This window comes from Pagrus major, chromosome 5 (genome assembly GCF_040436345.1).
Source record: "Pagrus major chromosome 5, Pma_NU_1.0".
Lineage (NCBI taxonomy): Eukaryota > Metazoa > Chordata > Actinopteri > Spariformes > Sparidae > Pagrus > Pagrus major.
In genome coordinates this window covers 7,609,238-7,622,110 of record NC_133219.1, presented here as the reverse complement: position 1 = coordinate 7,622,110, position 12,873 = coordinate 7,609,238, and the positions used below count along the sequence as shown (strand labels likewise).

The 12,873-nt window shown below is 37.5% G+C and overlaps 2 protein-coding genes across 3 annotated transcripts; both read right to left on the bottom strand.

Annotated features, from left to right (window-relative positions):
* Positions 1-229: 229 nt before the first annotated feature.
* On the bottom strand, positions 230-5,042 carry LOC140996641 (uncharacterized). The gene is made up of 15 exons (XM_073467088.1): positions 4,801-5,042; positions 4,595-4,673; positions 4,093-4,166; positions 3,924-3,946; positions 3,787-3,833; positions 3,623-3,710; positions 3,392-3,523; positions 2,690-2,780; positions 2,418-2,547; positions 2,269-2,288; positions 2,121-2,166; positions 1,579-1,613; positions 1,413-1,464; positions 1,245-1,264; positions 230-658 (listed from the first exon to the last, which is right to left on the bottom strand). The coding sequence occupies exons 2-15, from the start codon at positions 4,663-4,665 to the stop codon at positions 624-626; spliced, it is 864 nt and encodes a 287-aa protein (XP_073323189.1). The 5' UTR covers positions 4,666-4,673; positions 4,801-5,042; the 3' UTR covers positions 230-623.
* A 1,323-nt stretch (positions 5,043-6,365) lies between these two features.
* c5h5orf34 (chromosome 5 C5orf34 homolog) lies at positions 6,366-11,982 on the bottom strand. 2 transcript variants are annotated; one of them, XR_012178808.1, is made up of 12 exons: positions 11,720-11,982; positions 10,935-11,024; positions 10,496-10,852; positions 10,153-10,415; positions 9,956-10,054; positions 9,092-9,212; positions 8,349-8,440; positions 8,188-8,266; positions 8,005-8,102; positions 7,863-7,909; positions 7,469-7,713; positions 6,366-6,505 (listed from the first exon to the last, which is right to left on the bottom strand). XR_012178808.1 is itself a non-coding variant. In XM_073466875.1 (11 exons), the coding sequence occupies exons 1-11, from the start codon at positions 11,942-11,944 to the stop codon at positions 7,532-7,534; spliced, it is 1,653 nt and encodes a 550-aa protein (XP_073322976.1). In that variant the 5' UTR covers positions 11,945-11,982; the 3' UTR covers positions 7,426-7,531. The 2 variants fall into 2 exon arrangements, 1 of the variants encoding a protein (XP_073322976.1); XM_073466875.1 differs by lacking the exon at positions 6,366-6,505 and having other exon boundaries at positions 7,426-7,713.
* Positions 11,983-12,873: the final 891 nt, after the last annotated feature.

The following is a 12,873-nucleotide window of genomic DNA, read 5'->3' as shown; positions in this document are numbered from 1 at the left end:
GTAGACCTCCCACAGACCTCAGATCAGACGGATCCTCCTTAATCCCTCTTAATCTTATCAGGGATTAAACCGTACATCTGACCTGGCGACAGTATTATGGTCTGTGAAGAGGGAGCTGTCTAACAGTGCGGCACAGAATATTTTTTCTCAGATATGACATTAATCATTTTAAATAAAAAAGTACAATAAAATGTCTAGAGATCAAAATGAACTTCAACACAACCAATCATGAATTTATTGGATCTTTATTGTTGATTTTAATAAAATACAACACAATGCGCATTCTTACAGCAAATGTAAGCATCAACAATGAATAAACCACACCAAGGTATTGATCAGTCTGTTTAATGTGTTGACAAGTTATTAAACAAACCCTGATGATTGCATATTTTCCCCCCAACTATTATACTTACTGAGGATAAACAGGATTTGTAAAAGCATCAGAAGCTCCCCACTTCCCATTTCAATAACATTCAGTGATGCAAACAGGCTGCAATATTACATTCAGTCATATCAATCATAAATCATGTTATCCGTGTATTAAAGGTTTCTTTATCAACCATGCTCTTTGATCATTTATTGAAAATGTACAATCACTGCATATTGAAGATCCAGGTTTCAGATCAGTGCTCTTCTGTCGTGTTTCCATAGATACAGTCTGTAGAAAAAGATAGACAAAAAAGCAGTTATTTATTGTTTTTTACACTGAGTTCTAATGAATATCTGACCTACAGTGGTGGACGCCACAAGCAGATCCTTTAATTAAGTAAAAAATAGAACGAATACTAATAATAGAAATAACGAAAACTGTACAAAACAATTCATTACATGCAAAAGTCCTGCATCCAAAATGTTTGTTATGTAAAAGTGTATAAGTAATACCAGTTATATGTACTTAAAGAGTAACTCCATCAATTTTACACATTCACGTGTTTTCGCAAGTCTTGAGAAGTACTACTGCATGTGTAAAAGAGTCGTATAAAACTTGTTGTAGCTCCAGAGAAAGCTGCATATGATCTGATTAACTCCAATGATTTCACTTTTAACATAGTTTACAACTTACTTACAACTCATGTTTTAATGTAAAGTCTCTATGTGTGGAGTAGCTAGGAACTATAAATGTAGTGGGATAAAACTACAAAATAGCCCGCTCTCAAAATTGTACTGAAGTAAAGTATCTGAGTTAAATTCCACCACTGTTGGTCTGTTAACATTACATTTTGAGTTACCAGTCCACAACATACCCTCTTTGAAGTCATCATACCTGTGTAAAATCATAATCAGATATATCAGATACAGAGCACACCATTTGTAGTAAGCTAAAATATAAAAACGAATTTCACAGTCTAGCCTCCTTTGAGACATAACATGTGGGTGAAAATATTCTGACATAAATATCATTGACATATTACCTGTCAGAAGGCAGTGGAGGCTTCTGAGAATCAACATCATCATAAATATCACCTGTGTGCAAAGAGACAAGTCTTGTTCAGTATGTAACAATAATGCCATGACCTCCACAGTAAACTGAATGTACCTTGAGTGCCATAAATATTATGGAAGTACTGTCATATTTACCTTCATCTGTGCTTGGTTGTGGCAGAGGAGAAACACTGATGGGAAAATAGAAAAAAAAAATTATATAGATGCATGTAGTAGGTTAAAGCAGACACGATTTAAATAAAGTAAATGGTTGCAAAAGGGGTTGTGGTAACTGTTAAATTAACTGTTCTCTGTCAGCCCCAACAAGTGTACATTCAAAGATTTAAAAATTAGGATTTGTAAGGAGGAGTTAAATTGGATTAAATACACAGATTTTCATGGCTTCAGTTGGGAAAAAAACATGGCAGTAGTTTGTGATTGCTGCAATAATTAGATTTACCACTAGGTGTCCCCCATACATAATCTACATTTTGTGAAATATAAGAAAAAAGATTGAAATATATGTGTGTGTGTGTGTGTGTGTGTGTGTGTATGTGTGTGTGTGTGTGTGTGTGTGTGTATAGTAAAATCAGCAAGAGATCATAATAATACGCAGGAAAGAAAAGAGACTTGTTGTCCTCTGCAGCGACAAATGACCAAATCTGATTGATTCACAACAAATACAAAAAGAGTACAACCTTGAGTCTGGATTTCCCAGATTGTCATAAACACCCTCCTCATTAACTGTTTAAAAAAGAGAGAGATAAAAATGATAACAGTGTATTATTATGACATTTTCATATTTTGGTAAACTAAATTAATTAAAGGCAATACAAAACAGCTTACAATTTTGCAGGTTGAGCCCACTAAAAAGGAGAAAAATCACAAAATTAGCAAGAGATCACAATAATATTCATAACAATAAAAGACACTTTTCAATTCAATTTCCTGTCTTACAGGATGTTTATACAGTGTATTATATAGGCATTCTGCACCTGCAAACATCAGCTGGTTCCCCAATGTCATCATAAACTTCAAATTCATCATCAGACCATCCGTACTCCTTCTCCACCTCTTTTAAACCACCATGTCCTGTACAGACAGACTCAGTGTTCGCATAGTCATCTGAAAGTACACATGACCATACATCAGCACAGATGACATTATGTTTGTGTACATATTTCCTCATCAGCCTCTTCTCTTTTCTCACAGAATGTTTTGCAGTAGCCATTTATGTTCTTGGCCAGCCATTATCCCCATGGTGTACCTGTAATGTGGGTGACCTCTACATTCTCATCTTGATTCAAGTCTGATGTTTCTCCTTTGAAGTCCTTGTTTCTCTTCCCCTTCTTGTTTATCTGGTTGCGGATAATTAGAGTCAGTCATTAATCATCTTTCCTAATATTAAAGGATAAGTTCACCCAGAAATCTAGATTCAGTCATTATCCACTTACCCTCATGCCGATGAAAATTGAGGTTAAGTTTCATGACATCATTTGCACCCTTGATGCATGATTGAGCTCGTGCACCAACTTCAGACGGGGTGTGCGCTAATGTTTTTAGCTTAGCAGCTACAGTGAAGGTTTTGGCTTAAAAAACAATTTAAAAAAATGTCTTTTCAAATCAATATGAGATCTCGGGGTTTCCAGAGAGTTGGGTTATGCCGGACGAGCTGTATTTTTTTGTTTCTTATGCAGTTTAAACAAGTCCCCATCTACTTCAGTTGTTTAGGAGAATGGTGCAACACTGTTTTGCTGTGAAGCTTCAGACGTGTTTTGTGGACTACAAAACCTCACCCAACTTTCCATAGGCATGAGGGTGGAGATAATGACTGAATTTTCATTTTTGGGTGAACTGCTCCGTTAGGATGTATTTGTTTTGCTCTGCACAATGGATTTTAACAGATACTGGTGCCACGGTGTTAGCAGCCTTAAATGTGTCGTAAATACAGTGTACTTTGTACTTTTACCTTGAATTTCGTCTTTTCTTTTTGAGTCTTCTTCTTTTTGGCTTTCTGTTGTTTCAATTGTTTTTTCTCTTCTTCTTTAGCTTTTATGTCTTTCGCTTTCATTTCCTTCGAGTTGATGGTTCCTTTCAGCTCCTGATTGTCATAGTTATCATTGCATCAAAACTAAATTAAGCACCATTTTCATAGCAAGTACAAACCTTCTATAATACACAAATAACACAAATAACTTACTGCCTGTTTCTTCTCTGTGACTTGGTTTGTGTCCTCATTCCCGCTTATACTTTCTTGACATTTTTTTAATTTCTCAGCTTGTTCCCTCCTTTGGAAAGATAAATAGATATGTGGTATATATAGAGTATTAAATAATATTTGCCTCATTCCTTACTGACTCTTACCATCTATCATCAAGTTCTTCATACATGTTGTCATCGCTCAAATCTGCCTGTAGAGACAAAAGAGATCACCCTGATCAGCTTTCCTCATTGCACCATTCAAATACAGCAATCTACCAATGACAGGATGAATGGATTACCTCTGTCGTCTTTGAAGGATGTTCTGTGAAGACAAGGCAACAAGTAAATCAGCAATCATGTCCCTCATTGTCATTCTACATGCTTGTATGTAATATCACAGTTTAGACACTAACCACCAGACTTTTATCAGTGAATTTATCAGTAAAATTATATAAAATTAGGTACGACCTTCACTGGGGAGAGATGGATGGTTCAGGATGCCGATGTCATCATAGCCCCCATCCATGTCCAATTCTTGACTCCTTGATTATGGTCAGAAAGAGAAAGATGGGTTTGTCTTTGCACAATGAAAGTCTTATTTCTCAAAGGGTATCGTTGACATCAGTGAGGATCTGACAAACAGCTTCCTGTGAGAGGCAACAGGCAAAGTGCTGCAACTGCGAAGCCTGAATCCACGGTGGAGTAGAAGTATCAAGTTGCATGCAATGGAAATACTCAAGTGAAGTATGAGTACCTGGAATTTGGACTCAAAGCACCGAAATGTAACTTCCTGAAGAAAGATAGTTGATGCTTGAGTCCCCAGGTCATCAAATACTGACGCTTTGGGTTGGCATCCAACCTGAGCTGCCAATCCAAACGTCAATATTTGCCGAACTGGGGATGAGACTCTACAGTCAAATATCTTTCTCCAGGAAGTTTTGTTGCTTTACAGTGAGTAAATGTTACTTACAATGCAGCTGCATGGTTGGATGATGGCCACAAATTTGAAGTTGGAGGAGTAACAGGCAGTGGTATCTTCATCCATGGCCCTGTCACACAAAATTCCATCTTTAATTTAACTTTCTTACTGAACTTTCAGCTACTCCCTACATTTTTAAAATTATAGAATGAATGATGACTTTCTTCATTCACACAGAATTTAAAATTGTTTCTCACCATCACGAAAATTCCTTCTAAATCGATGAATGTCAACACTTGGAGGCCTGCTGGGCTTCGGAGGAGGGTCTCCCAGAGAGAGCACATCAGGAAGGATCCTCTTCTGAACATAGAGGTCGTTGCTCTCCCTTTGGACTTGATTTTGTATTCCACATGTTCTGATGTTAGGTTTCTGCTTTACTGGAGGTCTGGGAGGTTTCCCACTGATGATGTTTTCCACCCTGCCATCAGACAACCTTTCCACTTTGGAAACACTGTCTTGCTGTGCCAGAGATATTATGGTGCTCTGGGGCTTAACCCATGCTGGCTTGGCTGAAACAAGAGGGGTGCTAGTTTTGCGGGAATCATCAGTATTTGCTTTCCATACAGATTTTATCACCACATTTTTTGGATGAGAGGATCCAGAGGAGTCATTGTTTGTCTGTGTTTCAGCAGGTTTAAAGGATTGTGCTGTGAGTGGCGATGGCTTCACATTTTGTGTGAATGTAGCCTCAGATCTTCTCTCAAAGACAGGGCTAAGTGTGTGAGAACCTCTGGTTGTTTTGGCAGCAACTGATTGACTCCCCTCTAAGGCAGCTATTCTTTCTTGAATAGATGATCCAACACACACCTTTGTTCGGATTGCTAGTTTGTAGGAATCATCCAGCACAGAGCTGTGTCTTCTGTTGAATTGAGCCATGAGTCCCCAATGTATGACTGCCTTCTAGAGAGGAAAATATAAAAAATTCCTTTAATTAAGTCCTGAAAATCTTGTCTTCACTTTCTGATTTTGTTAGATATAAGTGAAGGGAAAACGACAGAGGCTACTGTGTAACAAGAATGAATATAAATAACATTTCATGTACACTTCAGGAAATGTAAAGATGACAGAACTACGAGGGAAGATTTCATGAAGAGCATTTCTTCCTATTAATAGGTAATACGCTCTTAAAAGTCCATATAAGATCTATATTAAAATGAATAAGATTATATAAGTGTTGATAATAGCATCGTAAACATGTTGTTAGAAAGTAAGGCATTTTAAGCTCTATAAAGAAACTTCTTAACACTTAAGACTATAAAAACCTTACAAGTTTCTTACAATAGCATTACAAACTCATTTTGTCATTGTTAAACCTTTACTAAGCTTTATTGATTGCCATATTTAAATAAAAATACTTAGTAACAGTTTTTGCAGTTATTTTGTCTGATAATCTAACAATATCATGCTGTTTTCAACAATTACAAAGTCTTAGTAATGTTATAAGGACTTAAGGACCTTATCATCTATTAACTAACACAAGTTACAAAGGTCTTTGATATGAAGTGTTGGCAAAATGTTGAGTAATCACTCACCTGATGGAAGAGCTGTGTATGACTGACTGGCCAGAGTCTGTGTAATGCAGTTATTCACCGAAGAAAAATGCTCCACCTACACAGGAAGTAGTTGACTCTCAGCTGAGTGAATAAAGGCAGGTGCTGTCTGCTTAGTATGTCAAAAGACTGTGAAACTAACTAACCCACCTGCTGATTGACATTTAAACTAAAAACAATACACTGTGTTTAAAGACAGAACAAAATCATGATTGAAAAGTTAATGAATTAATAGTTTATTTTGACATAAACTTTCACAGTTGCTGGGAATTTGTATGTATTGAGTATGTATCTTAAAAATATGCTATGCTTTGACGTTCATCTGGAGTGATTAATCATGATGAGGGACATACTGTAACAGGAATGATAAGATCAGAATTAGAGAAAAGTCATGTAGGTGTCATCATTTTGAGACTGGAAGCTTGTAATATACAGAATATATTTGAGCCTGACCAACATATTGGTTGGGCCAATATTGTCCCATTTGGCGTATATGCACTGATTATAATGCAGAAAAAAAATACTTTACTCTTTCAGTGCAATGATGCCAATTTTGACAATAAAGTTTGGTTTTGTCGGGTGTTTAATAACCACATTTGAGGGATCATTGCAAAAAATGTTTTTGTCAACCAATTTATTGATAACTGACCGTTTTTACTGCCTAATATTGGTATCAGCATTGGCCCTGAAAATCAAGCATTGGTTGGGCTCTAGTATATATATTTATATTTAATCTTTTTTAAAAAAAAACTCAATACAGTTGATGAAATGTAAACATGAAATATTTTTACAGAGGTTCTTTACGAAGACTTCAAGTATGTCATTTAATAAAAAGGTTTTAAGCAGTCCTTTTTTGCCCTGATATACATATTGCACCTGAGGTTAAACACAAGACCACAGCCTGCTAAAGTAACGACTTACATTAACACTCATGAACTTTTGTATGTTTTGAAAGTGTGTAATCCAGAAACAGTAAAAAGTGTTATACTGGGGGCTTTTTTTAACCGATCACAACTTCTACAATATAACCACAATTTGTCATGGGTGTAGGAGGAAACATCAATGTGTTAAACTAAATTTGCACCATTTCAAGTTCTTATCTTTAACTAACAGGAAGGGACTGCATGGTGACAAACTTGATTATTAGCAACTGGGAAAACACTTTCTGTATGCATGTTTGCATCTGAAATTAAGTCATGCCACAGTTTGTTTTTTTGGCAGTCAGTAGTTAAATGAAGCCTTTGGCAATTAATAGTAAATAAAAGTTACAAGCCATGTGCCAGCATCTTTATTTCAGTCTTTACTGCAGTAAAACCTTTCTATATGAGATGTCCCAATTGTCATGCTTGAAGAGTGGAGTTTTGTCTTCATGACTCTTTCACGTCAATGCGGCTGCAGATATGAGAGCATCAATGTCCTCTATGGCTTTGGATGTTCTCTGAAGAGCTTCAGTGATGTAGTTCTCATCCACTGCTTCATGAGTCACCTCCTCTGCAGAGCTAGTCTCCTGTTCTGCACATCGTTTCTCACTTCTTATCAGGTGGTTGTTCTCCAGCAGAACTGGGCGCAGGATGTTAAAGAAACACACACACACACACACGATCCTCCTCAGCATCATCTAAGTGCAGTGACATGCAGCTACACAACCAGCTGATGTGATAATACATTAATGTCCACAGCCCCTTTAAGCCGTCAATGTTTAAGGATACAGTTGAATCGTTTTATCTTCTCCAGTTCTGCAGCTACAAGATTTGACCTAAATCAAATGAAAAGAAACATTATACATCATTTGAACTGTCCCTTTAAGTAAGAGAATACCAAATAACTGATGACAAAAAAAAGAAAACTCACCGACTTTCTACTCTCTGTGTAACGTTCACATGCTGCACAACAGATAGAGGATTGGACAGATTTTCTTCAATCATTGCTGGTTTATAAAAATGTCTATCCTGAAAACCAAATCATAGACAGTTTAGAAGTTTGAATGCTGTAGATAGAGAGTTGTAGTAACATCAGGGTAAAAGCAGGGCCTACTTCTTTGACTCCTTCCAAGCAGCTAGGTGTGGAAGAGAGCTTCAATGATTGCTTAGCGTCGTTGTAGCAAGAGAGGATCCTGTCAAAAAGCCATGTGATGGTCAGGGAATGATGAAATAAAGTCGTCATATTCATCAGAGGGGGGTGAAAAAGTGGCTTACCTGCTTGCACGACATACAATAGAGCATATGGAGTACAGCTGACCGGGAACGTCAGGGGGAAGGTTGTTGAGATGATATGTTACCTCTTTAACCTGAGGGATACAAACAATCAATTAATTGGCTATTTATATAAAGATGCAGGTACATTAATGCTCGACTGGCATTGCATTTTAGCTCCATAGCTAATTTAAAGGGCAACTTTGGTATTTTGTCAACCTAGATCCTATTTTCCCATGGTTGTGTTTAAGTAACTAATGGGGACAACAAATATTATTGTAACTGTCAGAAAGGACCCCTACAGAGACAGACATTTTTGTTAAAGATCATTTCTGTTTAACCATAAAAACAGCCACCATATTGCTCTCGCCAAAGCCACCACACTCCATTTATATTTACAACTATTTTATCATCGTAAAAGACAATACATTTAACTTGACAGAAACAAAATAAAGTCACCAAAACTACATTCAAGAACCAGCGAGATTAACAAAATGATCCTGCCAGTGGCAAAAACAGCCACGAAGGTGTGCAGTTGCCCAGAAGGATTACATTGAAGCCTGTTTTGCAGTCTAAAAAATTCTGGACCAATTTAAAAAATTGTTGTCCTTCATTAGCCACTTAAAAAAAAAAATATATATATATATATAACTGAGGTTAAAAAATACCGAACTTAACCTTTAAATATAGTAATTATTCTTATGACATATGATGAGATAGGTTTTATGATGAGATACTGAATTTACCTGCCCTGACAGGAGCTCAGGTTTGTGATGGGTAAAATAAGTGTTGAGGACACCGTTCGATCGGATGACCGACCCATCTCCCGGGGAAACCTCTACGACTGAGACAGTCCCACTCAGTATCCTACACAGGACACATACAGGTAGACCCACACTTAAGATAAGATCAGATCAGATCAGATAAGATATTAAAGACAAGATATGATAAGATAGATAAGATCTACCTTTATTGATCCCACATAGAAGAAATTCAACATTCAATATACATTTAGGCTGTATATGTCTTGTATCAATACTCAGAGCTTCTTATATAAGAAAGGTTAAAGAAGATATTAAATCCTAAATATACACTTCAAATGTTCTAAAGAATTTAGTATATTAGAGAATGCAGTATTCATATTCAAAGTGTTCAAACAAAATCTTAAAGAGGTTTAAAGGATCAGTTCACCCAAAATTGAAAATTCATTCATTACCTCACCCCATGCTAATCGAAAGTCGGGTAAGATTTCGTAGTCCACAAAACATTTCTGGAGCTTCACAGTAAAACAGTGTGGCAACATTCTCCTTAACAACTGAGGTAGATGGGGACTTGTTTTAAAATGGAAAAATACATAACATTTCTTCATACAGCTCATCTGGCATAATCCAGGCATCCGGAAGATGGAGATTTTACTGCGAAGCCCTACAAATGTTTTGTTGACTATGAAACTTCACCTGTCTTTCCTTTAAATAAAACAGGTTCAAGTAGACATTAAATCCAAAATATGCACTTCAGATATCCTTTTTACAGAAGTTAGTATTCATGTGTAAAGTATACAAACACAAATGTTGTAGGTCCTTGTTAAGCTTGAAAATCTGCATTCTTACCTGTAGGTGACTCCTTGACACCACATCACTTTTACCAGCTCTGTTGGAAGATCTCGGTCTGAATGTTCTGTTTGGGCCAGGGGGTCTTTTACCTTCCACCTTAAATACACGAGTGAGGAAGCTTAATCAGTCAGTGAAAAATGTTAAGCAGTGCTACACATGTCTAATATTTAATTCAGGTCAATTGATTACTCAACCTGTGCCGGTGAGGTGATGAACATGTGAGAGGCAGTGCCTGAGGAAGGTGAGACTTTCTCTCTCCAGTGGATGTGTCTGACATGTTTATTCTGCTGAGTGCCTGGGTGAGAGCGCTGGCTCCCTCTGCTCCCACATCTTCAGGTTCAGAGATACGAGCTGTCCAGAGTTGGCGAGCCAAGGAGAGAGGGTAGCACCAGATGGGAGCGACAGTGCAGCAGGAGTGATGTTGAACCACTGCAGTGGATTGGAACATCTCCTCTGGCTGCGAAGGGAAGAGAAGGGAATTAAAATATTGAATCAAAGGTGTGATATGCTGTGCAGAAATATTATTAAAATAATGACCTTTGGCTGAGTAGTGCTGGTAATCCGAGGAGAGCTGGACCTTGATCTAACAGACTCATTCCTTCTGCTTCGTCTTCCCTGATGAACCTCTTTGGTCTCCTCATTAGTGGTCTGACAGATCAGATTGCCTGGGCTGCTGTCAGAGTCTCTTCTGAAACCCTGCGTGCTGTGGTGCGGATTCTGAGTCCGACTGAGGCTACACATGAACTCGACAGAGAATTCTTCACCCGAGGGCGACAGCATCAACGCAGCCCGGCCCTCCTCCGACCTGACGATGGTCTCGCCTCCGGGTCCGAGCTCAGCATCACCGGAAGACCACTCAGGCCACTGCACGTCTGAGTCAATGCTGAAAAAAGGCTGCAGGAGGCAAAAGTCCAGATACTAAGATCATTGCCAAAACATGATTTAATGAGATGACTGAGGAGAAAGCTCTTGGTACCTTCTTGCACTCAGCGGGGATGAGTTCCTCTGGCAGATATGGTCGACTTGCATGTTTATTCCTAAATGCCAACGCAGCCACCAATAACTCCTGTAAAATTATATCATCATGTTTAATACAGTGAACTGAGCCTATGTGTAATGCAGAGGACATCCAAACTGTGCACATTTATCCCAGCAAACTAAAGCCTATCACCAGTGGTGGAATGTACCTAAGTACATTTACTCTATTTAACTACATGTCTGAGTTTCTGGAACTTGGGCATTTCCATTTTATGCTGCTTTGTACTTAATCACACATATTTGTACACTTCACTCCACCAAATGTATTTGATATTGTAAATATAAAAGAGAAATCAACAAATAAAATGTGATATGTTGGTATAGATTAAGCTACCAATACGTTTATAGAAAAGTAGCTGAAATTAACCAGACCTTTACCAGCTAGCTGCTCAGTAATGTAAACATGAATGCATCACTTATTGTAATCATGTAATATAATATTGTTTTTCAATGGGTCATTCTGCATAATACAAACTTTTACTTTTGCTATTTTAAGTATATTTTGATGCGAATACATATACTTTAAATTCAAGTAAGATTTTAAATGCAGGACTGGTAACAGAGTACTTTTACGCTGTGTTATAACTACTTAAAAGATCCGATTACTTCCACCACAGCCTACAGACACAGTTTGAGTCTCTAAAATACGCGAGTGGAACAAACTATGACTGACAACAGCCTTCAAACTATTTCTAAAGAAACGCGTATACTCAGTGTTTCCACCTTATAAGTGCTGATGGTGAATCTTGTCCTCTGTTTGACTCTCTCTGTGGGTTGAAGAGGATGTCCGGAGGGGTCTGTGGGTTTTACCAGCATGAATTCACATCCACACGGCGACAGCTGCAACTGGGCTCCGTTTCCGTAACGAACATCCACCGACTCATCCTCATACATGATCATCAAACTGCCACTGGCGCTGGTTTCCATCGTTAAACCTTCAAATGGCATCGGTCTCTCCCTCGGTTGTTGGAGACGCGCTGAAAATCAAAAACACCGGGATGCGTCCGTCAACATCAACGTCATCAGGTGGGGACGTTTGTTATTGGCGCGCTCGAGCCCGGACCGGAAGTACCATTATTAGCATTAGCAACTTTTTAAGATTTAAAAAGATTTTAAGATTATTAGTGTATTATCGCATTGTATACAACTGTACAGTCAGGCACAACACATAAAACAAAGGCAAAAATCAACAGTAACATGAAGATACAACAAAAGTTGAATATAAAAGCCTATCATTAGGTTATTTTTAGCTTAATCATATAAAAAAGGGGATAGGCTAACTATTATTCTTCTACTAGCATTTTTTTTCTATTAAAGTCTACTAGAAAACTTGTTCAGGGTAACTAAATGTAATTCTTTTTATATAATCTGACCTTTAAGTGAGAGGTTTTGAGAGTAAATTGCTTTTGTCCTCCTTAAAAACGTAGGCCTACCATACACAAAGAAGACATTTAAAAGAAAAAGTTAAAACATCAGACATCAGTCCATACATTAGTATTGATATGAACAGTGGTATGAGGCTTCATATTTTGTGCGGCAAAATGTGTGGTATTGTTGTTTTAAAGCATTATAATGTGCACCCTAGTTATAAAACATATGACCTACCTTTGGAGCTCCTGGGAGAAGAGATTAAATGGAGGAGCCAGACTTTATCTTAAAGCAGACGTGTTTACCTTGTCAAATCAGACTACATTTTCAATTTAAAAAGGCAATGAAGTAGCTAACAAGATTGCTCAAAGTCCCAACAAAGTAAATGTGGAAAGTATAATAATGGATAATAAATAATAATGGTTGATAATAAATCAAAGAATAACAACCTTATGCTAAGAAATGGGCAATGGTTAAAGAAAGTGCAGTTGCAAAGGCTGATAATGTGA